The 27735-nt window shown below is 37.1% G+C and overlaps 2 protein-coding genes across 2 annotated transcripts; one reads left to right on the top strand and one right to left on the bottom strand.

The window, feature by feature from the left end:
- The first annotated feature begins 486 nt into the window (after positions 1 to 486).
- On the top strand, positions 487 to 2977 carry LOC140812847 (uncharacterized). Its single transcript, XM_073171212.1, is given in 5 exon segments — positions 487 to 765; positions 1501 to 1846; positions 1976 to 2142; positions 2676 to 2937; positions 2940 to 2977. Coding segments are annotated over 5 exon segments (873 nt in total). The 5' UTR covers positions 487 to 693; the 3' UTR covers positions 2966 to 2977.
- Positions 2978 to 5341: 2364 nt separating this feature from the next.
- LOC140812483 (syntaxin-22-like) lies at positions 5342 to 9271 on the bottom strand. The gene is made up of 7 exons (XM_073170752.1): positions 8761 to 9271; positions 8442 to 8535; positions 7572 to 7705; positions 7308 to 7379; positions 6283 to 6440; positions 6115 to 6215; positions 5342 to 5664 (listed from the first exon to the last, which is right to left on the bottom strand). The coding sequence occupies exons 1-7, from the start codon at positions 8949 to 8951 to the stop codon at positions 5599 to 5601; spliced, it is 816 nt and encodes a 271-aa protein (XP_073026853.1). The 5' UTR covers positions 8952 to 9271; the 3' UTR covers positions 5342 to 5598.
- Between the last annotated feature and the right edge of the window lie 18464 nt (positions 9272 to 27735).

The following is a 27735-nucleotide window of genomic DNA, read 5'->3' as shown; positions in this document are numbered from 1 at the left end:
TATCAGACTTAAATTTAACATATTCATGTATTATTTTATATATTTATTGGTTTGAGATAATTACAATTACACTAAAGATAAAAAAAACATGAAAAATCTCGCTAAGCTTGAAAAACTTGAAGCTCGACATCCACGTTTCGAGACACTTCACGCTTTTTAGAACATTTTCCCCAAAAAAAGTATCATAAAAATCAATAACAATGGGTCCACTTGGGAAGAAAATTGAATCTACTTTCATTATTAAATTTTGGTAGTAATTTTATTATATTATTTATAATTAAATAAAAAAATTAATTATAAATTAAAGCAGTCTAATTAATATTAATAAATATTTAGAAGAAATCTATAGTATTTTTAAAATATGTATTAAATTATATATCCTTTCATTTATTCATTCGAGCGATTTCTACATTATTTTTTTTTGAAAATAAATTTGATTTTGTAATTAAATAATTAATGGTGAAAAAGGTAACATATTGGGTCGGACATATGGGTATTGGGTCGGGTATCCGTTTTGTGATAGAACCGGAGGATACGTTAGATCCTGAGTAGAGATTAGAAGTCGCCGGAAGATGGACGCCCTACACTCGCCACCGCCGTCACCAAACCCGCGCTTCTCTGTTTGATCTTCCGTTCCATTCGTCCTCTAACTTTCTTTCGAGCGTATAACTAGGGTTTGATTTTGTTAACAATATGGGTTCGGTGATGAGATTCGGATTGATTTTTCTTATCATCATCGAGTCTGCTCGGCATTTTTCAAGTTCTGTAAGTTAAAGCTTGATAGAATTCGGAGAGATGTTCCAAATGAAATTAGTTGTCTTATTGCAATTTTTAGTTCATTTCAAGTCTGGGAATGTTGGTTTTATGATCATTTCATCTGTGCGTTATAAGCAGTCTCTCTTTGTCTGAAATTACGAGTGATCTTGATCAAAATTTTGGTTGCATCCCTACTCCTATTCCCGTTTCTCGGGATAGATTTTCTTGGTTAATTCGTCATATATATACATCTAACAATGCTTTGTTTTATAATGGTTTATCAGCTCTTTTATGATCTTTGGTGAAACTTGATACCGTGAGGGTATACTATTTTGACTTTGTTTTACTTCTATCGATTATGATTTAAAACAAGTTTCGATAGAAGCTGAAGATTATAAATATGTTTTATTAAGCTGGACAATTTTAAATGCTTGTTGATTAACCGCATTTTCTGACTTCTGATTGGGCTTCCATGAAAGAAGTCACTGTTTTGGTCTTAACAAAGATGGTGGTGGTTTAAAATTTATCCAAAATGCGCTCTTAATAGTTCCCGGTTCAAGTATTTATGTGACTAACACTGGTACTCTAAATAAATCTAAACTGTTATGTTATAGATAACGATAATTCATCAGCATGGAGTTTATCGTCAACTGAATGCGGTGTCAAAATTTTCCTACTCATACATCGGTTTTGGTCACGTAATGATGGTTCATTTTCATTTACTCCAGCAGTTTACTTTTTCAGGAGCAGATATACAATCTGGAGAAATTTATCTCAGAGAAGTATTTTGAGAAATATGATAATTTGATAGATTCCAAGTTCAATAGCTTTATTGAAAACGAAATTCCACATGACTTCAGCAAAGCTCTTCAAGAGAATAACTATGCCACACCTGCATCATCAGTTCTACGCCAAAATGTTGTTGGTGAAGGTTCTCACCGTCGTCTGAACTCATATTTAAGATTCAGAGTGCGGCCTGAATTCGAATCCAACCTGACCAGGCAGTCTTGTGTAGTAGTATTTATTGAAAGACTGCCGTCTGGTGTCTTTGCTGATCCTTTTGAGCTGCAGCATCTTGTCCAGCGTGGTGGTAGGCAACTATCTGAACCCGTCGTAAATAGTAAACTTATCGTTTCTCTTACATTAAGCTTTTTAAAGCAATTATTGAGAGGTTGTGTATATCTCTTGTGGTTTAGTGAGTTCATGTAATTTGTCACAGTATTCACTGGTGCGGCCGTCTTTGGTGATACAAATTTGGAACTGCCATCTTTTCAGTCAAACAGATCAGTTGTTGAAATCCATATTTATGTTGCTTCCAAAGTGTTTTCCAGGAACAAGAATGAATTGGAGGTCGACCTTGAGGTTCCATTGCATGCACGGTATCAAGTAAGGTGTTTAATTTTTTTTTTAAAAAAAGCTAGTTTTCAAAATTATCTAGTGTACATGATAACAATCCTCTGATAAGCATCTTAGGCAATAGCCAGCAGCATTGTACCACAACGGATGAATTGCATAAAATTCCTTCCCCATTTGAACTCTGATGTGATAGACAAATAATCCCTTTGAAAAATAAAATCTCGTGTCTTCTTATTCTTACTGAATTACATACATTTTCGACTAAATAGTAAATATCTTTAAAAAATATTAATACATCAGTTTTCATTGTATGTCCCTCCTTTTGCATTAAAAAGAATATTGAGATTTGAGGGAAGACTCCATTTCCAAGTTGACAAATTGGGGGGTTGTTAAATTCTCCATCTGGAAATACTTCAACTTAGTTTGGAACAATTTTAGACGTGTGGCCCGTGTAACGTCTATTTTTATGATCATGTAATATTCAAACTTCTATTCTTCTAACTCTTTTGTGTGTGTGTGTTTCTTTTCCTTTTTGCTTTTGGCTGGCTTTTCTGGGTTTAAAGCCTCTAGGATATGGTTTTTCGAGGGTTGAATTTGGACAACCTCATGTATTCATGTGCTGCAGCACAGAAAGAAATGCACAAAGTAGGAGCTGCTCAATCATACCAACAAACTGTAGTTTTGATTGCAATAGTACTCCTCTTGTGTGGGATATACCCTGTGGAATCAGGGAGCACGCCAGGTTTGTATCAATAGTTACATTTGTCTCTGCTGTTGTGGCCGTTCTATTTATAGTATCGGCATCCATACGTTACTCTGATACTCGGTCTCTGATAAATTGAAATATTCATAATGCGTTTCTTGATGTTTTGCTTTTTAATTATAAGAAGATCTCAACATGTAAATCTGCACATGGCGCAGAATGTGGAGATCTTTTGTCCCTGCGGTTTGATGATAGTATCTCTGATATAGTGATATTCCAGTTGCCTTTCGGCCTTAAAAATTCTGATAATTTTTTGATAAGGTTTGTAAAGATGCCTGCATTGGAATTTTGCCTAGCTGCAGCACTCGATCTGTAATGTTTTCCCCCTTACATGACATTATTGCTCCTCAAAGATCAATGGTATAACTTATAGGTTGATATTATATATACTCGGTTTCTGGATAACTTACATATTTTGTCAGCAAATTCGCATGGTGGCGTGCATGCCAAGATCTAGAGAACCATTTTTCATTTCATTTGATGCATACGACACCAATGAATTCTTGCAAAGCTCAACAGTTTTCATATTTGTTCATCCAAATCGGAGAAACATGGAATTTAGCAGGAAAATTGAACCAGAATGGCTGTTAAGCATACATATGATCTTAATCTGAGTTTTAGTCGATGCAATTAAGCGAGTGCACTCATCAATTTGCCTGCACAGAAACACAGCTTTAGTTTAGTAGAACATATTTGAAAAATGCCAGGTAGCTTACTTTCAAGCAGAAAATAGTCCTTATAAAAAAAACGTGGATCTACAATTGTTTTATAACGTCATGATAGTGGCCATTCAAAATTGATACTGAAGGGACAAATACCCCGATATCTGTTATTTCTTGGTAGCTAGCTATAAAGTCGAGAGCCTGAAATAGGGGCATAGTTAGAAATTTTTTAAACTTGAAACATTTAACGTTAACTATAAGTATACACACTGATACGAATAAAGTATGAACTACTAAATATGTGTCTTGCGGTTTTTCATAAAATAAAACTTATCACTTATTTAATCAGTGTCGATCTTTGCAGTAAACTCTATTTTAACGTAGATAATCATAGAATCTAGCCAAAACTCTTCTTCCATCTTATTGGTTGGCATAACTCTTCTCCCATGTTATTGGCTGCCAGAAAATTTTCAACACAATCCATCTATTTTATGTGACAAGCGGGTGGACCGGCCCGACGGACTTATCTAGTTTTGACAGCTCTAATTATCAAATTAGATTGGGCGGTAGACCCGCTATTTCAACGGGTTAGAAAAATGGTCAACTCAACCTGCTTATTTTTTGGGGCAATGTGGCTTGGCCCGAAGAATTCAACTCATTTTGACAACTGTATTAGTATTTTATTTATTTATTTAAACACTCAAGTTATTCATTAGTAGTGCAAAATTTCTCCCAGATTATACTCAAATATTGGTGATTTGTACTATAAATATTCTCGTTAATGTCAAATTTATGGAGGTTGGATGCCTAGTATCCCCACATCAAAATACTCAATATACTCATTAAAGGTGCTCCATTTCACCCCAAGTTGTAATTGGTGATTACTAACTAAATATTTTATTAGTGCTAAATTTCTAGAGGTTTCCTGGTTAGTATGTTCATATTTAAATACTTAATTTGCTCATTAAAAGTGTTCGATTTCACCAAATTGTACATGAAATCTCGAATATTGGTGGTTAATGCCATTAATATTTTCACTAGTGCTAAATTAAATATATGGAAGTTGGACAGTCAGTATCATCACATCTAATTACTCAACTTACCAATTGAAAGTACTCGATTTCACCCAAATTATACTCAATGATATTGGTAACTCAAACCATATATGTGCTCTTTAGTGTCAAATTTCTCGAAGTTGGGTTATTATTATCCTCATATAAAAATAATCAATTCAAATGCTGGGTTTCATCCGCAGTCGTACTAGTACATGCGTGATTATCATCAGTGCCAAAATTTTTGAGGCTACGTGGTACTAACCCAGAACTCCTATCACCCCTCCAAATTCATTAACAGAGAATTGCAATCCCAATGAAGTGAAACCGAGTACCACGTATTTTTTGGGGCACGTGAGAAAATTTGCGTCAATTTTAACTATTAATATAGTTGGAGGACTAAACTCAGGGCGGAAAAAGAAGAAAGAAATTAACACGAGGAATTAATTTGGTACACGTAAAAAGAAGTAAGATGGAACATGGAAAACTCATAACATGAAATAAATCGAGAATTATATGTAGACGATATTTTCTTACAAATGGGAGGACCTATTAAATGAGTTTGAGCAGAAAGCTTTTCCTTTTTTAACAAAAATTAGATGTAAAACTTCAAACTTTTGGGTGAGAACTATGGGTCCCATCACCATCATTTGGCCCTTGAAAAACAAAAGAGTGATTCCTGCCTAAAGTCAAATGCACCCACTTGAACTGCCCTATTTTGAGCACATTAGTAAAAATTGAGAACAAACCTCAAATCATAAATCATAGTCTTTTATACATCACAAGTTGCGCAAAACTGGGAAGACGGTATCTGTTGGAGCCTGACAAGTAACAAAAACCATGAAACCAGAAAAAAAAAAGAAGAAAAGAATTTACAAGAAGAAGCATGCAGCCTGCACCAGCCAAACAGCCACATATGCCTTGTAAATTTGTGAAAAGAAAATTAAAGCATTAACATCAACAAATAATACTCATGTTCTTGCACCATATTTATGGAAGCTCCAATAATTCAGGTGATGAGAACTATAATCACTATGAGAAGAATGATTCCAAAAATCACAACCAACAAGCAAGCCTGCATGAACAAAAAATAAATCAAGTGAAAATAAATTGAGAGTCCCGGTTGGATGTCGTGTAATGTTCATGAAGAGAGAAGTGGGAAGACAATGCAGGGAATTGAATCTAGTTGATGTACACAGGCAAGTTGGCTTTCATTTGAAATTAGTCCAACAGAAAGACCATGGAAAATTAAATATAATCAACTGAAATTGGAATCACAAATAGTTTGGTCACTGGGGAAAAATATCGAGTGTCAAGTGAATCCTGTGCCTGTTAATTGAAGCATCCAAGAGTGAATTGAAAAGCAATACAAGTCAACGTTGTACCAATGCTAAGTTAGTCTAGAATATCTTGAGAAAAACTATTTTGACCATTGGTCTCATTTCTCGCTTATTTAGAAAAATATGCTTTAACAAAAACAATTATATAGGCTGTTATCCTTATGCTTAATACATTTATAACTCACCAAAGATGAACTAGACCTCTGGGTCTTAGCCGCTTTGACAAGCTGGGTTTTTCCCTGAGCAGTTGCAGCATGAGAACCCTCGACGTTGGAACCAATATCATCTGGAAAAAATTAGAACTTCTAAGTCTAATTTTTTTATATAGAACTAATAAAATGCAAGTCCTTTACCTATCATGACTCCTTGCTCATTAACCAATACCGCGAGGTCTTTGAAAATATCATTCACTTCACCAATTTGTTGCTGTATTTCTTGAATCCCCTGGTCTCTTTCATCTATAATGGCTTCATTGAAAGCAATCTCATTGTCCAAAAATAAAACCTCCTGCCTGCAGAAAAATTACATGGAACATTGATTAGACAACTTTCATACAATTAAACATCATTCAACAAAAAGGAGAAAACTTGCCACCGGATAAATTACACGAGAACAAGATCCATACAAAATTAAAGGAATTTTTTCCAGAAGTTAGGCATTATTGACTTGAAACATACATTTAAAGTTCAGAATATATATGTTGGCAGGCAATACCACTAACCACACATGAAAACGTTGGTAGACGGGGGGAAAAAGGTAATAAGCAGACAAACAAAAATTGCAAGGTAGCTTAGCTGGCTGTAGATTTTTGAAATCCTGTGTGCTAATAAACATGTTGAAAAGTGTCCAGCCATTTTCACCAACTGTTCTCTCGACAATCTCTGGCATTAGTTTTTCTTCTACAGTATGTGTTATGTGTATGTGTTATGTGTATCAGTTTTCAATTATGGAAGCATACATATGTATTTGAAGATATATTCAGCGCTCAATCGCATGAAGAGAAGGATTTATCTTTCGCACACAACAGAACTACCCAACAAAGTTCAGAAAAAAGTGACTATCAAACAATGTAAAGCTGTTGGTAAGCTCCACCGAACGTGATGTCATGCTTGATTTTAGGGTTATTAGATTATTTCATCAAGGAAAGAAAAAATATATGACTGCATTTCACTATACATGTAAAAAACACTTTTTAAACACGTGCAATTAAACAACAAATAGGTGCTGCAGAAGCTCACTTAATGTTCATGCTTCACATATGTTTAAATGAAACCAATAACACAAGAATACAATATTTTGTGCTGAACAGGAGCTGGATTCATTCAATTTTGCTAATACACCTCCCAATTACACAACATAAATTCCAGCATTGACGTACCTTCTTGATTCTAGAGTAGCTCGTTGTTCTGAACTCCGATCTGAACTTCCATCTATCTCACTAGCTGCATAGCTGTACAAAATAAAATTTTCAGGAGAGAAAAAAAAAGTGCCCAGATAAACCAAGACATTAAGTTTTACAATAGCCTACTCAGAATAGCATTAATCCTTTATAAGCAACTGCCAAATAAACTTCATGAAAATTGTAAGATGAAAGTTCCCAAAGAACTCGTATAATAATCTCAATCATATAGAACCAGTTTACCTCGAAGGGAGAACTGACTGTAATGGAGTATATGTTGTCTCCCTTTCAGCTGAAAGCCGTTGAGCCTTCTGAAATTCTCTTAGTACCGCTTGAAAATCTTTCGCGAGCTTTGCATCAGTAAGCTTCTTGTTTGCCTGCAGGAAAAAGGATGGCAGTCACAAACACCATACAATGAGTGAGGGTTACACATTGGTGAAACAAACAATGATGCTTAGAAAATCCATCTATAAACACACATCAATAAATTTCAAAATTTTTAAATATACTATTTTAGAAGTCCATCGAGAACTTTGGAAACAGAAAGAAAGGAAAGAAGAAATAAATAAAAATGCAGTTGTTCGAAATCTTAAAAGTGGGATAAATTCGAGAATTTTACTTGTCTCAAAATAAAATAAAATTAATGTAAGCGAATGAATAGGTTTTAAGCTGTATTAACATATTCACCTTATTCATCAATCACATTCACTTGGGCAATAATTACAACAATAGCATATAAGTTTTTATCCCCTTAAGTCGCATCGGCTATATGGATCCTCCTACGCCATTGTAATATGTCTCTTGTTTTATCATCATCTATCTATATTTAGATAATGCATATCATGTTAAATCGTTATTATCCAAGTATTTTTATGGGTACTAAACATGGTTACGCACCTCCTGACTTGGACTATGATCACCATGGAAAAAAATCATGTATCATTTTATCTTAGCATATCTAGGTTTCATGAGAAACTCAAATAATCAATTGTTGCCGACAGGTCAGCATCTTAGGCAAGTATGACATATGGCAAACTAGCCAGATCATGAAGATATGCATAGTGGCAACCAGAAAACAGCACAAAACACTAATTAAGAAGGAATCAAGCTTACACTGACTTCAAACTGATGGTCTGCTTCACTAACTTGTTTAAGTTTTTCTGAAGTATCCTTCACCAACTGTCCAACATGTAGACGCGTTTTATGCCTGCGATTAAGCACAATAGTTATAAACAACACTATTATTCAATATTCTGTATCGAAACACATCTGCTCCGCTTATCAGCTATCAGCCAGAAACCCCAGACTATAACCAAACATCAGAACTGAATTTTTCACAAAAAAAAAGTCATGTTTTATGCTCCAATTGAAATGATCATTTTTTACATGGAATCAAATTTTTGGAAAAAAAAAAACAAATAATAATACTAACAACTTTTCACGGAGCTCCGGCGTGTCCTTGGCAGTACCGAGGGTGTTCACGAGGCGCTGGAAGGTTGCGACGGCGGTGTTAATCTGAAATATTCCCGAAGCAACGGCCTGAGTGGGATCCTGCCTCCCGTTCACAAAACCCGTCCGCGTCGGCCCGGATCCCCGACCCGATTCTAGATCCTGAAAACTCATTCCCCTATATAAAAATTATTTTCCCTTCCTCGAAAGTCGAACCCCCCCAGCCGAATAAGAATTTATATTAGACGGAAATAGAATCGCAAATTAGGTCAGCTGATGAAAATTAAAGATTACAATTTTCCCCCAATTCGACCGCTGATTGAGGGAAATCGATTATCTTGGGAGAAAACTAATCAATCGATCAAAATTTAAATGTAAACTCAAAAATAAATATCGATTGGAGGAAGAGAGGACCCATTGATTGGATACGTGTTGGGAGAGCAGCAGCTGACGTGTGAATTAGTAGTATATTCAAGGGAGTCCCGAACCCACGTCTCCGTTTCGGCCAAAATTAGAGTAATAATACTCCAGGTGGGTACCCCCGTTTCTTTTTTTTTTTCTCTTTTTTTTATACGTGTCAATTACTGTTATAATTATAATATTGTATTTCAAAAAAAAACAAACGAACAATCAATATTTTAATAAAGTTATGATGTAATAAAAATGATTGATGTAATAAAAATGATTTATTACTGGTTAAAATATAATATTAGAGTTTAACCAAGAATTTATAAGTTTATGTTGTGGCATTTTGCAAGTTTTGTTGAGATATGGAGTGTGAAGGCTTTTAGAAGTGATTTTTATGATCTTATATTTTCTGATTTAGTCATCGCTAATATCATTGATTGTTTTTTAAAAAATTCATGCGTAATCAATCGTTCTGAATCTCGTTGATGGAAACGGTATCATAGTCATGTGATAGTGTAGTTTATGATCTAACACAACAATCATTTAATTAAAATGAAAAAACCGGAAATAAAAAGTACTATTCAAAATAGTATGATTGAAGAATATGTTATACCAGAGAACCTAGATTTAAACAAATGGACTATTCCTAAAATAAAAATGGACTATATTTAAGATGCTTGTGAAGGACTAACCAGCAGCTGACTCAGGTGTGGCTTCAGCTAACATGGCAGGTAACAAATCCTCTTCTAGCTCTAGCTAGATAATTGATACAGGGGCCGACGATCATAAGGTTGGTTATCGATCACACCATGTTGCATGATTCTTTGCCATATGTTGATGCCACGGGATCCATTCAATTGCCAAATGGTTGTACCACCAAAATCACTCATATAGGACCAGTTGATATAAACAATACCATCGCCATCGACAATATGCTTTTTTTCTCGATTTCAGGCATAATCTTTTATCCGTTTCCAAGATTACAAAACATCACCCTGCTTTTTGAATAATTTTGTACCATCGTGTACCTCCTTGTTTTCAGCTGTAAATAATCATGTTTGTCATGCAAATAATGAAACAATTTGGCACCAACGACTTGGCCAATTTCGATATCTCGAATGAAAATGCTTTCTTTTTATCTCTTGATTTTAATATCCCTCATTGTGATGTTTGTCCAAAATCTAAGCACACTCGACTGTCATTTCCTTCAAAATATCATTTGAGTCCAACCATATTTTCCAATTAATTCACTTGGATGTATGGGGGCCATATAACACACCAACATACAATGGAGAATGTTACTTTCTTACCATAGTGGACGATTTTTCAAGAGCCACTTGGGTATACCTCCTACACTCAAAACTTGATGTGATTCCTACCTTCAAAGGATTTTTTCTTCTCATCCAAAATAAGTTCTCTGCCGCTGTCAAATTCATTTGCACTGACAATGCCACTGAATTTTTCCAAGTTGAGTGCACTGCCCTTCTCAATTCATTGGGTATTATTCACCAATATTCATGTCCATACACCCCACAACAGAATGACCTTGTGGAATGTAAACACAAGCATATTCGAGAAGTGGCTCCCCATCCTATTCACATTTGCGGGTGCTAGGTTGTTTATGCTATGCCTCGGTGCTGTCTCGTGATGACAAGTTTGCTCCTCGTGCCAATGCATGTGTTTTCCTTGGCTATTCATCTATTCAAAAATTCTATCGAGTTCAAGATCTTGCCACTCATAAATTCTTTATTTCTCGCGATGTTCGGTTCCATGAATCTATATTTCCTTTTTCTAATACCTCAGCTCCTCCACCTGTTTTTTATTCTTTGCCAACCTTTCCTCTTGTTGAGGATCTATCTTCTCCCTCTTCCCTCATTCTCGAACGCACCACTTCCCAAGTTGCCCCTTTGTCACCACCTATCCGAAGATAATCCCCTGAATCTCGTCCTCCCATTTGAACTCAAGATTGTTTATGTTCTTCCTCACACAATAAGCATCTTTCTCCTCATTCCATCTTAAATTCTTTTAGTTACTCCAATATTTCTCCTTCCTATATCACTTTTCTGTCCCATTTCTCTTCATTCAAGGAACCTCACACCTACCAAGAGGCAGTGCTTGACTCCCGTTGGCAAGAGGCTATGGCCAAAGAAAGCATCTTTGGATGCCAACCATACATGGGATCTTGTTCCGTTGCCTCTTGGAAAGCTTCCTATTGGAAACAAATGGGCTTACAAGATCAAATATCATGTTGATGGATGTGCTGACCGGTTTGAAGCACGCATTGTTGCAAAGGTTATACACAACTCCATGGGATTGATTACCATGATACATTCTCTCATGTTGCTAAGATTACCATTGTCCATTGTTTGCTCAGTATTGCTGCTATTTGTAATTGGTCTCTTTATCAAATGGACGCTACAAATGCTTTTCTCCAAGGAGATCTCGACGAGGACATTTATATGGTCTTTCCTAACGGTCTTCGAAATCTGCGGGGGAAGACTAGTAGCCTTCGAAGTGAGAGGGAGACTCTATGCCAACTCACAAAGTCTTTGTATGGCCTCAAGCAAGCTTCGAGGCAATGGAATGTGAATTTTGCTGAACACATGAGGTTCGCTGGTTTTAAACAATCACAACATGATCATTCCTTGTTCGTGAAACAGGAACATGATTTTATAAACATTTCATTGGCAGGGGCGTAGCTAGAATTTCAAAATATGGGGGGGGGGGGGGGGGGGGGGGGGGGGCTAGAAATTAAAAAATTAGTCTAGAAACCAATACAATATTTTCCACATGAAATAAAAATTAAGTACAAACCACGATTTTCACAATATAATCATCAAATCTGGATAAATATTTTTCAAAAGTTCAAATATTAATCATATAATAGAGTACGCATAACAAAAAAAAAATTACAACTTACGCCAAAAGAGGGTAAGTTTGAGTTTTTTGGTTTTCAATGTAGATCTTGAACTTGACGGAAGAGGATCATTTGAAGTTTTTGATAACTGTTCATTGTCTTTTTGGATGAAATAATCAGTAATGCTTCGTTTTTACATTTTGATTCATCTATAAATAAAAAACCTATAAACGTCATTTTATTTCACCTAGAAGAATACTCTTCATTTAAATTAAAAGATTGGAAAAAAACAATTTTGTCTATCTTTTGAGTAATCAAACATCAAAAACACTAAACAGATAATTCATGGCGATAAGATTTCATAAAAGAATACAATTAATTTATTGCAAGTTTTTAATTTTGAACCCAGAATAGACCAAACTCATATTCAAAAACACTAGAAACTACAAGAATTTTTGGAAAAACATAAACCAATCAACCACAAATAATCTAAACTCGAAACCTAGCAAGAATCAAGAAGAATTATGCTTGAAAAAGATTAATTAAATTATTAGAAAGATACTTGACAAGTAACAAGAATTTAAAAGTGACGGGTAAAAAGAGTATAAGAAAGAAGGAGAAAATTGGGGGGAAAAAAGAACAAGGGGCTGTGAGAGAGTTTTTTTACTCCAAGGAGATACCTGACAAGGATCGAAGGAGGTTGATAATTGGAGAGGAATTCCAATTTCCACGCCTAAACTGTGAAAAGAGTTTTTTTACTTTTTTTTTCTTATTTTGTAATATATGGGCTTATGGCTATATATATATATATATATATATATATATATTATATATATATATATATATATATATATATATATAAACCAAAATCTTGGCTGAGCTTGAGCCCATCCCAGCCCTTACTGTAGATACGCCTCTATTTATTGGTATATGTTGATATAGTTATCGCCGAGAATTATGAGCCTTCAATCTCGAGCCTAAAAGGGTACTTGCATTCGAAAATAAAGATAAAAGACTTGGGAACCTTGAAGTATTTTCTGTGGATTGAAGTTGCTCGGTCAAAGGATGGAATCTGTTTGAATCAAAGGAAATATACTTTGGAACTTATTTCGAAAGCATGGCTTGCTAGTGCTAAGATCATTGACACACCTATGGAGCAAAATCTGAAGCTGACTACAAAAGAATATAATGACAGTATTGGACAAAAGAGTTCACTCGACCCTCTGCTCGATGACCCTTGTTTATACTGTAGGACGTAGGTTGATTGGGAGGTTGACATATCTTACAGTCACACGCCTAGACATATGTTTTGCAATGCAGTTGCTAAGTCAATTCATGCATAGTCCCAAAACATCTCACATGGAAGCAGCCCTAAGAGTTTTGAGGTACTTGAAGGCTGCACCAGGACAAGGAATATTTCTTTCTTCACAGTGTTCACTCGCATTGACTGCATTTTGTTAATCTGATTGGGGCACATGTCCTATGAGTAGAAGATCGGTAACTAGTTATTGTGTTAAGTTGGGTGTCTAATATCTTGGAAAACCAAGAAACAATCCATGGTTTCAAGGTCCTCGGCAGAGGGCGAGTACAGGGCAATGGCAAACACGACGTGTGAAGTGGTTTGGATTGTTGAGATTTTAAGAGACATGGGAGTGAAGTGAAGCTGCCAGTGATGTTATATTGTGAGAATGTGGCAGCGTTACATTTTGCAGCTAACCCGTTATATCTCCAAAGAACGAAGCATATAGAAATCGATTGTCATCTAATTCGAGAAAAGATTCGGGACAAGCTAATTGAGACGTCGCACATATCTATGGATCAACAACCAGCGGACTTGTTCGCAAAAGCGTTGAGCAAGAGTCAACACCGATATCTATTATGCAAGCTCGGAATACTTGATCTATTCCATGCTTGAGGGGGAGTATTAAAAGGCTTCCTCCAAAATAAGTAAAAACGTGTTTTTCATATAGCACATTTTAGTTCAAAGATAAATAGTATAAATAGGTCAATTAGTAAGCTTTGTACAGTTCGTTCATTTTTCATTCATAAACGGTTTTCATTCTATTTCTGGAAGTGAGCTTTGCTCTGTTTCTCAATAAAGTAATAATTAATGACGTGGAGCATTCTTGTTTTTTTATCCAGCTCTAATAATGAGAGTATTTTCTTTTTTTTTCCCAGCTCTAAAACTTCATTTTGGGGAGCATTCTAATTAGATGGAGACAAGTGTTAGGGAATATGATGTACATATAACGGACGAGGTTGATCCTCACACTGATGATGATGACTTTCACGACATTGATTACGATTTTGGTGAAGACGATAGGTTGTTTAAACTTTTTTTTTGATCGTGATGTAGGATTCAGTAAAGGGAAAGATGTTATTTGTGATGAACACATATCTGATTATTTATTGTGTAGGATGCAACAAAACAAAGGGGATAATGATTGTGTGAATGATTATGGAATTGGTACTCCATTGAATTCTGATGATGATGATGAAATTCAAAATTTTGATGTGTTCTATCTAATGACTGAATCCGAAAACCTAGAATTGAAGCTTGAGTTGATTTTTATTTCAAAGAAAAAAGGAAAATTTGCAATCCAAAATCATTGCATTAGATAAGGAATTTCAATTAGGTTTGTAAAGAATGATGACAAGAGGCTTATGGCGCAATGCAAAAATGCTAGTTGTAAATGGGTGATTCTTGTGTCTAAGATGAGCAATGACAATTTTTGGCAAGTGAAAACTTTATGATGGACACACAATAACTGCTTTTGGACTTTCAAAAACAAATGCATTAACTCAACTTGCTTAGGAAAAACATTTTCAGATAAATTCATATCAAATCCTAAGGAAGCAATGAGTTCAGGAATGAGCTTTCTACATTTTTGCAAGCTGAGATTTCAAGGAAACGACTTACTTAGCATAGAGAAAAACATTGAATTTGGCAGATGGCAATGATGAAGAGCAATTTAGTCATATTAGAACTATTGTTGATGATGCCCAGGTAGATTGTGTGAGCTTGGTTGAGAAATCTACCGAACAAAGAAGCGTACTTCCCTGTAAATATTTTGACATGATGGGATGAGTATGACCTGGCCTGATGGGATGATCCCATGTGGTCTGGCCTGGTCTCTCGGGTGCTCTGTCTTGGTCTGCCTGGGTGATCCGTCCTAGTCTGCCCGGGTGATCTGGCCCGGTCTACCGCCTTGGTGGGATGACCTCGGGTGGTATGGCCTGTCCTGGTGGGATGATCCTGGGTCAGACAATATGCACACACTCAACAACTTAATGACAGTGGGGTGCCGGAATAGTTTCTGGCGTAGCCACTCCGAAGCTCAAGTCAGTACAAAGTTCACCAAGTAGAGAGAGAATTTATTGAATGCAGTAGATTGCAATGTTTCTCAAATGAGCGAACCTGGGTATTTATAAGGGAGAAGATGATCTCGATTACAGTGCATGTACACTGTTCTTGATTAGACATATGCCCATGCCATGTCTTTTGACAAATGCCCATGCCCTGTCATCTGTCAGTAGGCATGGCGACCCATACATGTCGGGTCTTGTCATGGGCACTGATTATCATGCTAATGATGCATGGTGACCATACTGGTCGGGAGACCTAAAACCTGTCCGGTCGAGAGGACCCTGGTCGGGTGAGAGGACCCTGGCCGGGCTAGAGGACCATGGTCGGGGGACAGGACTCTATCCCTGCTAAAGGACCCCTGGTCGGGCTAAAGTACCCTTGTCGGGTGAAAGTACCCTGATCGGGCGAAAGTACCCTGGTCGGGCTAGAGTACCCTGTTCGGGTGAGAAGACCCTGGTCTGGCGAAAGTGCCTTGTCTAAATTTTACCCATGTTCTAATTTTTGCAGCAAATCGGAATTTGGTTCGTTTAAGTTTTCTTTTTTCGCCCGAGTCCAAGAATGACCCGAGCCCTTTTTAGGGTATAAACACTCCCTCTTTAAATAGTCGAGCTAGATTAATACTCGTCGTTCCGATTAGTTATGCTTTGACTCCACCGAAAAGATAAATAATTCTTTCTTAGATAAAAGTGTCGGGGCCTTATGTCTCTCGGGTTTACAAGAAAGTGTCAGGGCCTCATGCCTCTCGAACTTAAGACAAGATGTCGGTGCCTCATGCCTCCCGGGCTTAAGATAAGGGGTCGGGGCCTCATGTCTCCTAGGCTTTAGATAAGATGCTGGGGCCTCAAGTTTTCCGAGCTTTAGATAAGATGTCGGGGCCTCATGCCTCCCGAACTTAACATAAGTTGCATAGGCCTCATGTATCCCGGGCTTAAGATAAGGTGTCGGGGCCTCATGCCTCTCGGACTTACAAGAAGGTGCCGAGGCCTCATGTCTCTCGGGCTTTAGATAAGGTGCCAGTGCCTCATGTCTCCCAAGCTTACAAGAAGGTGTCGTGGCCTCATGCCTCCAGACTTAAGATAAGGTGTCGGGGCCTCATGTCTCCCGGGCTTACAAGGAGGTGTCGGGGCCTCATGTCTCCCAGGCTTAAGATAAGGTATCGGGGCCTCATTTCTCCCGGAATTTTAACTTCTCTGCTTTTCCTGCTATATTAGTTTTATTAAAAACCAAATCACTAACCTGTAAATACTGAATTCGAATTCGTTTATAGTAGAGTGAAACTTCATAGTTGAGCCAAATTAATTGACTAATATAGCTGTATGCTACTGAGTGCATAGAAAATGCTCTTCCACGCCAATCCGGGCTAGCTGCCGAACTTCGAGCCCATATGAAAATCCACAGATAAAATCTGAGTGTCAAGCTGGTCGGGCTTATTTTTGAATGGAAACCATATCTATGTATATAGATCTGATTTCCCACAGTGAGTTCCAATGATGATGCCCGGGTAGATTGAGTGAGCTTGGGTGGGCAATCTACCGAGCAGAGAAGTGTATTTTCCCTGTAAAGATTTTGACATGATGGGACGAGTATGACTTGGCATGATGGGATGATCCCAAGTGGTCTGGCCTGATCTCCCGTGTGCTCTGTCATGGTCTGCCCGCCTTGGCGGGATGACCTCGGGTGCTATGGCATGTCCTAGTGGGATGACCCTGGGTCAGACAATCTACACACACTCAACAAGATAATGTCAGTGGGGCGCCAGAAGAGTTTCTGACATAGCCACTCTGACACTCAAGTCAGTACAAGGTTCACCAAATAGAGAGAGTATTTATTGAATTCAATAGATTACAATGTTTCTCAAATGAGAAAACCTAGGTATTTATAAGGGAGAAGATGACCTCGATTACAGTGCATGTACACTGCTCTTGATGAGACATATGCCCATGTCCTGTCTTCTGACAACTGCCCATATCATGTCGTTTGTCAGTAGGCATGGCGACCCATACTGTTCGGGCTTGTCATTGGCACTGATTATCATGCTAATGATGTATGGTGACCCTTACTGGTCGGGTGACCTGAACTCTGTCCGTACGAGAGGACCTTGGTTGGGTGAGAGGACCCTGGCCAGGATGGAGGACCCTAGTCGGGCTGAAGTACCCTGGTCGGACAAGATAACCCTGTCCGGGGGAGAGGACCATGTTCTTGCTAGAAGACCCTGGTCGGGCGAAAGTACCCTGATCCGGCTAGAGTACCCTGTCCGTGTGAGAGGACCCTGTCCCTGCTAAAGGACCCTGTCAGGCTAAAGTACTCTGGTCAGATGAAAATACCCTGGTCGGAGGAAAGTATCATGTCCAAATTTTACCCATACTCTAATCTTTTCAACAAATTGGAATTTGACTCGTTTAAGTTTTCTCTTTCCGCCCGAGTTCAAGAATGACCCGAGCCCTTTCCACTGTATCAATTGTGCTGCGTTGAAAAGGATTGACAGAGATGCCACAACAATATTGAAGTTGGCTGAGGAAGAAAGTGGACTGAGGTTTCAAAGAATATATGTTTTCCTTTCTGCGTGTAAGTTCGGTTTTAAGGATTCTTGTAGGCCCTAAATCAAATACTGGTGGACAGTTGTTGTCAGTTGTTGGGTTAGATCCAAATAATAACATATTTTCCAGTATGTTATATCTTGGTTGAGGGAGTGACAGAAGACACGTGGATGTAGTTTTTTCACTTGTTAGATTGTGACTTAGATATGAACAGTGATTATTCATGGACATTTATGTCGGACAAATAAAAATGATTGATTCATGCTTTGGAGAGTTTGTTTCCAAATGCTGAGCAAAGATTTTGTGTAAGACACTTGTATACCAACATGAAGAACGAATGAATTCAAAAGTGTGGCTGACCATAATTGATGAATTCTATCAGTGAATGTAGGAGTTGAAGGAGATTGAGCATAATGCATATGAATGGTTAGTAAAGAAGCCTGAAAATCATTGGAGTAAATCATATTTCTGCATTATCCCTAAATGTCACATATTGTTAAATAATGTGTAAAAGCTTCAACAGTTTTATTTTGGATGCAAGAGAGGAGTCAATTATTCAAATGTTTGAAGCAATTAGAAATTTTTGATGATGCGATTTAGGTTAAATGGAGAAGGCCAACAAGTGGGATGCAAGAATTTGTCCTAAGATAAAAGCTATTTTAGCAAAAAATTATGTACATGCTGCCAAGAAAATCCTTACAAAATCAGATGATACAAATTTCCAAATTAAGGAAACAAACAGCCACTATTACCAGATTGTGGTCTGATTGTGAGTTTCCACCTCCGTTGCCCCCTGTTTACAAGAAGAACACAACTGGAAGACCAGCCAAATTCAGAAGAAGAGAATGTGATGAAACCCCAGCCTCGAGTAAGACCAAATTGAAAGGCCTATAGAGACAAAATAAATGCAAGAGTTGTGGTCACTTGAGTCATAATCAGAGGAGTTGTAAGGATCACACAAACACACAACAAGAGGCAAATTCACAACAAAGCAGTGCATAGTCGGAAACAAGTGATTTTAGTCTCAATGACGGTGCCCAACCAACGGTACTCAACACAAGGGAGAAACTACAGGTTTTTTGATACATGTTATGATAAAAGTTTCTTAGAGTTTTGTTAATATATACAAACATTACATACAAGTACGAAGACCAAGTACAATCGGGATACAGATTGGAAAGACCTCGAACACAATATCCACGGTGAATTGGAGTTGACATAATTATCTTTTTGTTTCTTAACTATTAGAGTTTATTTTTTGTATCGATATAGGTGAATCAGAGTACCATAATTCAAAAACCAGAGTTTGTCAAAGGCATCACCACATTGTCAAGACTTAAATCCACCTCAACTGATCGGAGAAGACAAGGTGAATTGGTGAATCAGTGTCTCAACCAGTTGCCCCTGTGTCCAAGCTTAGCTCTGGAAGAAATACCTCAAAAGGGAAGAAAATAACTTCGACGCAATCTTCTGTCAGCAAGAAATGATCATTGTTGGATTTTATGCTTAAGTTACCGTGGATGTTTTATTTTGACAGTATATTTTTTGGTTTTTTTGGATTTTAAGTTTTGATTATGCTTATTTGTTCTTGGATTTTCAAGAAGAATGGAATATTATTGGATGAAAAATACATGTGTTATGTCCTCCTGAATTGAAATCTTGCCACTTTGAATTCTGATTCTTGCCTAGCAATAAAATAAAATATATATGTTTTGTTCTCCCATGATTAACCCCTTTTATGCATTGAATAAAATACATTTTATTTAAGTCTAGCCATGTACCAAAAAAATATCAAGAGACATATATGTATTCCCTCTACCTCACAGAATGTACATTCGAATCTTACAAGATCAGTAAAAAAAGAAGTTTACAATTAATAACACAAAAGTAAATTCTTCAATATCATAAGAAACTGTCGGCTCATAAAGTCAAAGAAAGTGGGAGGCATTAAATGAGAAGACATGTTTTAATTGTTGGCTATTTAGCGGATATTTCTTGGAAATTTCAGAAGAAGGAAGACGTGTTTTACGCGTATAAAACGTGTGTTCACACTGACAGGAAGCTCTATAAATAGAGCTCCCCCCTTCATTCTGAAATCATCCCTTCTTCGAGTTTTCTCTCATCTTATAAGCATTTGAGTGCTTAGTTCTATAATATTTGTGAGGTGTTTTGTTCTCCTGTATTAAGAGAGTGTGTGTTCTATTTGAAAACACAGTGAATGAGTTGTACACCACAAAATATTATAGTGGAAATTCTTTTCATCTTGCCCGTGGTTTTTACCCTAATAATTTTAGGGGTTTTCCACGTAAATCTCGGTGTCCAGTTTATTCTTTATTTTCGAGTTTTATTATCTCAAATTCCGCACGTGGGACCAACAAGTGGTATCAGAGCCTTGGTTTAAAAATTCTTAAAATTCTGAGTATGCTCTGTGGTTGCAGCCTAGACTGATCTTCCACATCAGAAAAGATTTTTTGAGATTTTTTATTTAAGGAAGGATTATTTTGTCCGGTCTACTAAAATTGTTGTAGACATAATGGCGGGAAGGTACGAGATAGCAAAGTTCAGCGGAAGCAATTTTATGATGTGGAAAATAAAGATACAAGCAGTTTTAAGAAAAGAGAATTGCTTGACGGCTATTGGAGATAGACCGGTGGAGATTGCGGATGATGGAAAGTGGAATGAGATGAATGATAATGTCGTTGCCAATTTACACTTGGCAATAGCAGACGAAGTTTTGTCAAGTATCTCTGAGATAAAAACAGCCAAAGTTATCTGGGATACTCTGACAAAGATGTACGAGGTCAAATCCCTACACAACATAATTTTCCTAAAGAGAAGGTTTTATACTCTTCGGATGGTGGAATCCTCATCGATGACCGACCATATCAACACACTAAATACCCTATTTGCCCAACTCACTTCCATGGGGCATAAAATAGGGAAAAATGAACGTGCAGAGCTTCTACTTCAAAGTCTACCAGATTCATATGATCAACTTATAATCAACATTACCAACAATATTCTTATGGGCTTTCTAAGATTCGACGATGTCTTAACTGCGGTTCTCGGAGAAGAAAGCCGGCGCAAGAATAAGGAAGATAGGTTGGTAACATCGAAGCAGGCAGATGCTTTACCGATGATAAGAGGAAGATTCATGGACCGTGACTCCAGTGGGAGCCAAAGACGAGGTAGATCAAAGTCTAGAAGTAAGAAGAAAAATATTTACTGCTTCAAATGTGGCGGTAAAGGGCACTTCAAGAAAGAGTGTACGAGTATCGAGAAGAGTTATCAAGGAAATGTGGCCAGTACTTCAGGCGGTGGTGAAATATTATTCAGCAAAGCGGCAACTGTTGCGGAAGGCAGACACAAATTTTGTGATACATGGATTATTGATTCAGGAGCGACATGGCACATGACGTCTCGGAGAGAATGGTTTGATCATTATGAACCAGTCTCAGGAGGATCTGTATTCATGGGAAATGAACATGCCTTGGAAATCGCTGGGGTCGGTACTATCAAAATTAAAATGTTTGATGGCACCATTCACACCATACAGGAGGTACGACATGTGAAAGGACTGACGAAAAATCTTTTGTCCTTGGGACAATTGGATGACATCGGGTGCAAAACTCGTATCGAGAACGAGATCATGAAAATTGTGAAGGGCGCGCTTGTGGTTATGAAGGCTGAAAAAGTTGCTGCAAATCTGTATGTACTTTTGGGGAAAACACACAAAGAGGCAGAACTAGCTGTTGCATCAATTGGTTCAGGAGAAGAATTAACAGTGTTATGGCATAGAAAGCTCGGGCATATGTCAGAACGGGGGTTGAAAATTCTCTCCGAACGGAAGCTGCTGCCGGGACTTACAAAAGTGTCACTACCCTTTTGTGAGCATTGTGTTACCAGTAAACAACACAGATTAAAGTTTGGCACTTCTACTGCCAGGAGCAAAAGCATATTGGAGCTGATTCATTAGGATGTTTGGCAAGCACCGGTTGTATCCCTAGGAGGAGCGAGATACTTTGTCTCGTTCATTGATGATTTCTCTAGGAGATGTTGGGTGTATCCAATCAAGAAGAATCAGATGTTTTCCAGATCTTCAAATATTTCAAAGCGCGTGTTGAACTTGATTCAGAAAAGAAAATCAAGTGTCTGAGGACTGACAATGGAGGAGAATATACTAGTGACGAGTTTGATGCATTTTGTCAACATGAGGGCATCAAGAGACAGTTCACGGCGGCTTACACACCTCAACAGAACGGAGTGGCGGAGCGGATGAACAGGACCTTGTTGGACAGAACAAGAGCTATGTTGAGGACTGCGGGTCTAGTAAAGTCATTTTGGGCGGAAGCAGTCAAAACCGCTTGTTATATTATCAATCGTTCTCCTTCAGTGGCGATTGATCTAAAGACTCCCATGGAGATGTGGACCGGGAAGCCAACCGTTTATTCTCATTTGCATACATTTGGAAGTCCTGTGTACGTTCTGTACAATGAGCAAGAAAGATCAAAGTTGGATTCGAAATCCAGAAAATGTATCTTCTTGGGATATGCTGATGGAGTAAAGGGGTTTCGCTTGTGGGATCCTACTGTTCACAAGCTTGTCATCAGCAGGGATGTTATCTTCGAGGAAGATAAAGTAAAGGGAGACAAATGCACACTGAATTCAGAAACTACTATATTTCAGGTGGAGAATAAGACAGACGAAGTTCAAGTTTCTTATGAAGCAGTACCAGAGCACGAAGAACAAGAACATGTTGAGTTTGAGGTTTCCAATGTGAGGCAGTCAACTCGAGACAGAAGACCACCAGGTTGGCTTTCAGATTATATCACTGAAAGCAACATTGCATATTGTCTATTATCAGAGGATGGCGAGCCATCGAGTTTTCACGAGGCTACTCAAAGCTCGGATGTATCCTTGTGGATGATAGCAATGCAAGAAGAATTGGAGGCATTAGACAGGAATAAAACTTGGGATCTTGTTACACTACCACGAGGGAGGAAAGCCATTGGAAACAGATGGGTCTATAAGATCAAGCGTGATGGCAATAACCAAGTGGAGCGGTATCGTGCTAGGTTGGTAAAAGGGTATGCTCAGAAAGAAGGCATTGACTTCAATGGGATATTTTCTCCTGTGGTTCGGCTTACAACAGTCAGAGTGGTGCTGGCACTGTGTGTGGTGTTTGACCTACATCTAGAACAGCTAGATGTGAAAACGGCATTTCTTCATGGAGATCTTGAAGAAGAAATCTATATGCTCCAGCCAGAAGGTTTTGCGGAAATAGGCAAAGAGAATTTGGTTTGCAGGTTGAACAAATCTCTGTACGGTCTCAAACAGGCGCCGAGATGTTGGTACAAGAGATTTGATTCCTATATCATGAGCCTTGGATACAACAGACTGAGTGCAGACCCTTGTACATATTTCAAGAGGTCTGGTGATGATTATATCATTTTGCTGTTGTATGTGGACGACATGTTGGTAGCAGGCCCCAACAAAGATCAGGTCCAAGGATTGAAGGCACAGTTGGCTAGGGAATTTGATATGAAGGACTTGGGACCAGCAAACAAGATTCTAGGGATGCAATTTCACCGAGATAGAAGTAACAGAAAGATTTGGCTTTCCCAGAAAAATTATTTAAATAAAGTCTTGCAACGCTTCAACATGCAAGATAGTAAGCCAATATCGACCCCTCTTTCTGTTAACTTCAAGTTATCCTCCGAAATGTGTCCTAGCAGTGAAGCAGAGAGGATGGAGATGTCTCGAGTACCGTATGCATCAGCAGTGGGAAGTTTGATGTTCGCCATGATCTGTACAAGACCGGACATTGCTCAAGCAGTGGGAGCAGTTAGTCGGTATATGGCGAATCCTGGAAGAGAGCATTGGAGCACTGTTAAAAGGATCCTTCGATACATTAAGGGTACCTCGAATGCTGCATTATGTTACGGAGGATCGGATTTTACACTCAGGGGCTATGTCGATTCAGATTATGCAGGTGATCCTGATAAGAGAAAATCTACTACTGGTTATGTGTTTACACTTGCAGGAGGAGCAGTAAGCTGGGTTTCAAAACTGCAGACAGTTGTGGCGTTATCTACAACAGAGGCAGAATACATGGCAGCTACTCAAGCTTGCAAGGAGACAATATGGACTAAAAGGTTATTGGAGGAGATCGGGCACAAACAAGAGAATGTTTCTTTGTTTTGTGACAGTCAGAGTGCCTTGCACATCGCAAGGAATCCAGCCTTTCATTCCAGGACGAAACACATTGGAGTACAATTTCATTTTGTGCGGGAAGTAGTAGAAGAAGGAAGCGTAGATATGCAGAAGTTCCATACGAAGGATAACATAGCTGATTTTCTGACCAAGCCAGTAAACACTGATAAGTTTGAGAGGTGTAGATCCTCAAGTGGTCTAGCGGAAACGTAAGCAGCAGGTAATGGCAAGATTGAAAGGATGTGTGGAAATGCGTTTGATTCTCAATCAAATCTCCAAGTAGGAGAAATGTCGGCTCATAAAGTCAAAGAAAGTGGCAGGCATTAAATGAGAAGACATGTTTTAATTGTTGGCTATTTAGCGGATATTTCTTGGAAATTTCAGAAGAAGGAAGACGTGTTTTACGCGTATAAAACACATGTTCACACTGACAGGAAGCTCTATAAATAGAGCTCCCCCCTTCATTCTGAAATCATCCCTTCTTCGAGTTTTCTCTCATCTTATAAGCATTTGAGTGCTTAGTTCTATAATATTTGTGAGGTATTTTGTTCTTCTGTATTAAGAGAGTGTGTGTTCTCTTTGAAAACACAGTGAGTGAGTTGTACACCACAAAATATTATAGTGGAAATTCTTTTCATCTTGCCCGTGGTTTTTACCCTAATAATTTTAGGGGTTTTCCACGTAAATCTCGGTGTCCATTTTATTTTTTATTTTCGGGTTTTATTATCTCAAATTCCGCACGTGGGACCAACAGAAACGACACAGTAAAAATAAAATTCCTAAAAGAACGACACGATAATGTTCCAAACCATCATAAATATATGTATCTTGTAACAAGATCAAATGAAGTCTACAATTACTGGAACATAGGAGAAATAACAAGAAGTTCAATAATCTTTACGAACGTGCAACGATTCGAACATTTTTTGCATCTCCTCAGATATCTTCACAGCTTTTAATGCATGCTTGTGATTCTCAATCAGTTTAGCTATTTTTTCAGTTTCATCTTCTTTAGATGTGGTGCTTGAACTTGAACTGGAAGTTGAACAATTGCCACCAGAAGCAAATTTTTTGTAGCAATCCCCTTTAATTCTCTCCATATGTTCATGAAGGATCTCAATGCCTCTTCTCTGCTGGAATATTATTTGTAGCAAGTGCCTTTAAATCCATACAATTGACTATATTCTTCTTCCTAGGGTGTCAAAATTAGACACGACCCACTAATCCGACACGGTTCAACCCGAAAAAAATCAGATTTGAGTTTGAGGTTTTTGGGTTCGAGTCAGATCGGGTTGAATCCGATAGCTGACCCGAAAAAATTGATCGGGTTGGGCTAACCCGAAAAATTGTAATTTTTTAAAAAAATATAATTAATAAATACTGCATACATTTTTATATATTATATGTCTGAAAAAATATTTACTGTATATTTATATCATAAATGTTCATAATTTAATATTTATTTTGAATATTTTTATTTTTAGAACAATTGTTTATTTTATTTAGTAAAAATACTTTATTTTTCTGAATTAAACTTTTAAATTTAAATCATATATATGACGGAAAATTTGTTATTATGTGTTGAAATTAAAATATTATTATTTTAATTTTATATTTTAAAAAAAACTAAAAAAAATTCAAATTCAGGTTGGGAAATTTTTGAATAGTACTATTGCTCGACCCGACCCACTCGAATTGACACCCATACTTCTCCCCAACTATTGTAAATACCGGGTTTATATCCAACAAACACAAAATATATTTTCTCCTGGATTAAAAAATAAAGTAAAACAACATTAATTATAATAAACAATCTTATATAGCCAAAAACTTGTGTGAGACGGTCTCACGGTCATATTTTGTGAGACGAGTCTCTTATTTGGATCATCCATGAAAAAATATTACTTTTTTATGTTAAGAGTATTACTTTTTATTGTGAATATCGGTAGAGTTGACTCGTCTCACATATAAAAATTCGTGAGACCGTCTCACAAGATACTTACTCTCTTATATAATATGCGAAGAATAATAATAAAATTGGAATCAAACAACTTACCAATCAACACGGCCGATCTTAACAAGCATAACTTAATCTGAACTAAAGCCAATTTTGTAAAGTTAGAATTTTCAATATAAATACAAAACAAATATAATTCACAAGAGAACAGTAAAACAAACTAATCACAAAAGAAAACTAAATAATTGTTAAGGTCTATATACCATCGCAAGTGATAGCAAAAAAGAATAGACATTCGAATTTTATTCCCAGAACATTTGATGAAGGCAAGTGCCCGACTATTAAGGAAAGTTTAAACAAAATAATCTTCACTTCCCTCCTTGGTAAATTCTCTGGATGATTTTTTATGGAAGCAATCACTTACCATCCGGATCTATCTATTTATTTATGGAGTGTCATGGAGACGTTCACGATCTATCTTGACAACTCATCTTCACAATACAAGTATACTCTAGATAAAAATATATTTTTCAGGTGACCCAAATAGAGATCCGTCTCACAAATACGACCGTGAGACGTCTCACATGTTTGTCTTTAGCATTGCATTGTCTTGGTTTCTACAAGTGATTCGAGAAAAAGGTGTAACGGAGATAAGTAATATTTTTTAATAATAAAATATATAAAATTGATAGTTTAATATAATGTTTGATTTGATTGATTAAATTTGAGATAATGTGATATTACAGTTTTGTCTTTTTGAAAATATTTATAATATTATTTATTAAGAGTAATATTGTAGTTTCAATTCAATGATTTGGTGTGATGTGAGATAAATGATTGATGAAAAAATTCTGTTTTCATTTGTAAATAATAATAACACAATCAAAACATGTGATTAAATATTTGTATACTTTAAACAATATGTTTTCATTTGTAGACTTGGAAACGGAGGTTCTTTTAAAAAAAATGTTTTGAAAAAAACTACAATAAAAATGTAGCAACCCGAACAAAGAAAAATCCGAGAAAATAGATTCACAGCTCCTTACGAATCTTTCAATCAAACCTGGAGTCGATTAAGACTTATCTACAGATGAATATTGGGGAAGATTGATCGAAGAATAAATCGATAGAGGGTTCACTATGTGAGAATGAGGTGTGAAAAGGCTGAGCAAGTTCCATATAAAGTATTTCATCTATTTTAACGTCCAATGTCACAGGAGGACAAAATTGGAAAAACAGTGGAAAAATGTAGAACCAAATCGGGTCAATTGAAAAACGAGGGTCGAAATCGAGAACGGGCCATCAAATGAGTGACTGGAATTCGGAATTTTCCCATATTTTTTTACACGTTATAAATGTATGAGTGATATACGTCCATATTTGTATATCAAATTTGTACAATACAAAAAATTCAATTTGTCATAATCTCACTGTATATTGAATACAAAATCAATATCGCAATATAATAATTGTAAATATCGCTATAACGATATATTGGTTTGTACGTTTAACCGTTATTCGTAAATATAGTAATTATCATGGATTCAAAAGCATCGAAGGCTTCGAATCCTTAGATCCAATGAAATATTCTGGTTAGTAATGGGTGCAACGATGAATGC

The sequence above is a fragment of the Primulina eburnea genome, chromosome 14 (genome assembly GCF_022965805.1).
Source record: "Primulina eburnea isolate SZY01 chromosome 14, ASM2296580v1, whole genome shotgun sequence".
Lineage (NCBI taxonomy): Eukaryota > Viridiplantae > Streptophyta > Magnoliopsida > Lamiales > Gesneriaceae > Primulina > Primulina eburnea.
This window is presented reverse-complemented; position numbering and strand designations above follow the sequence as displayed.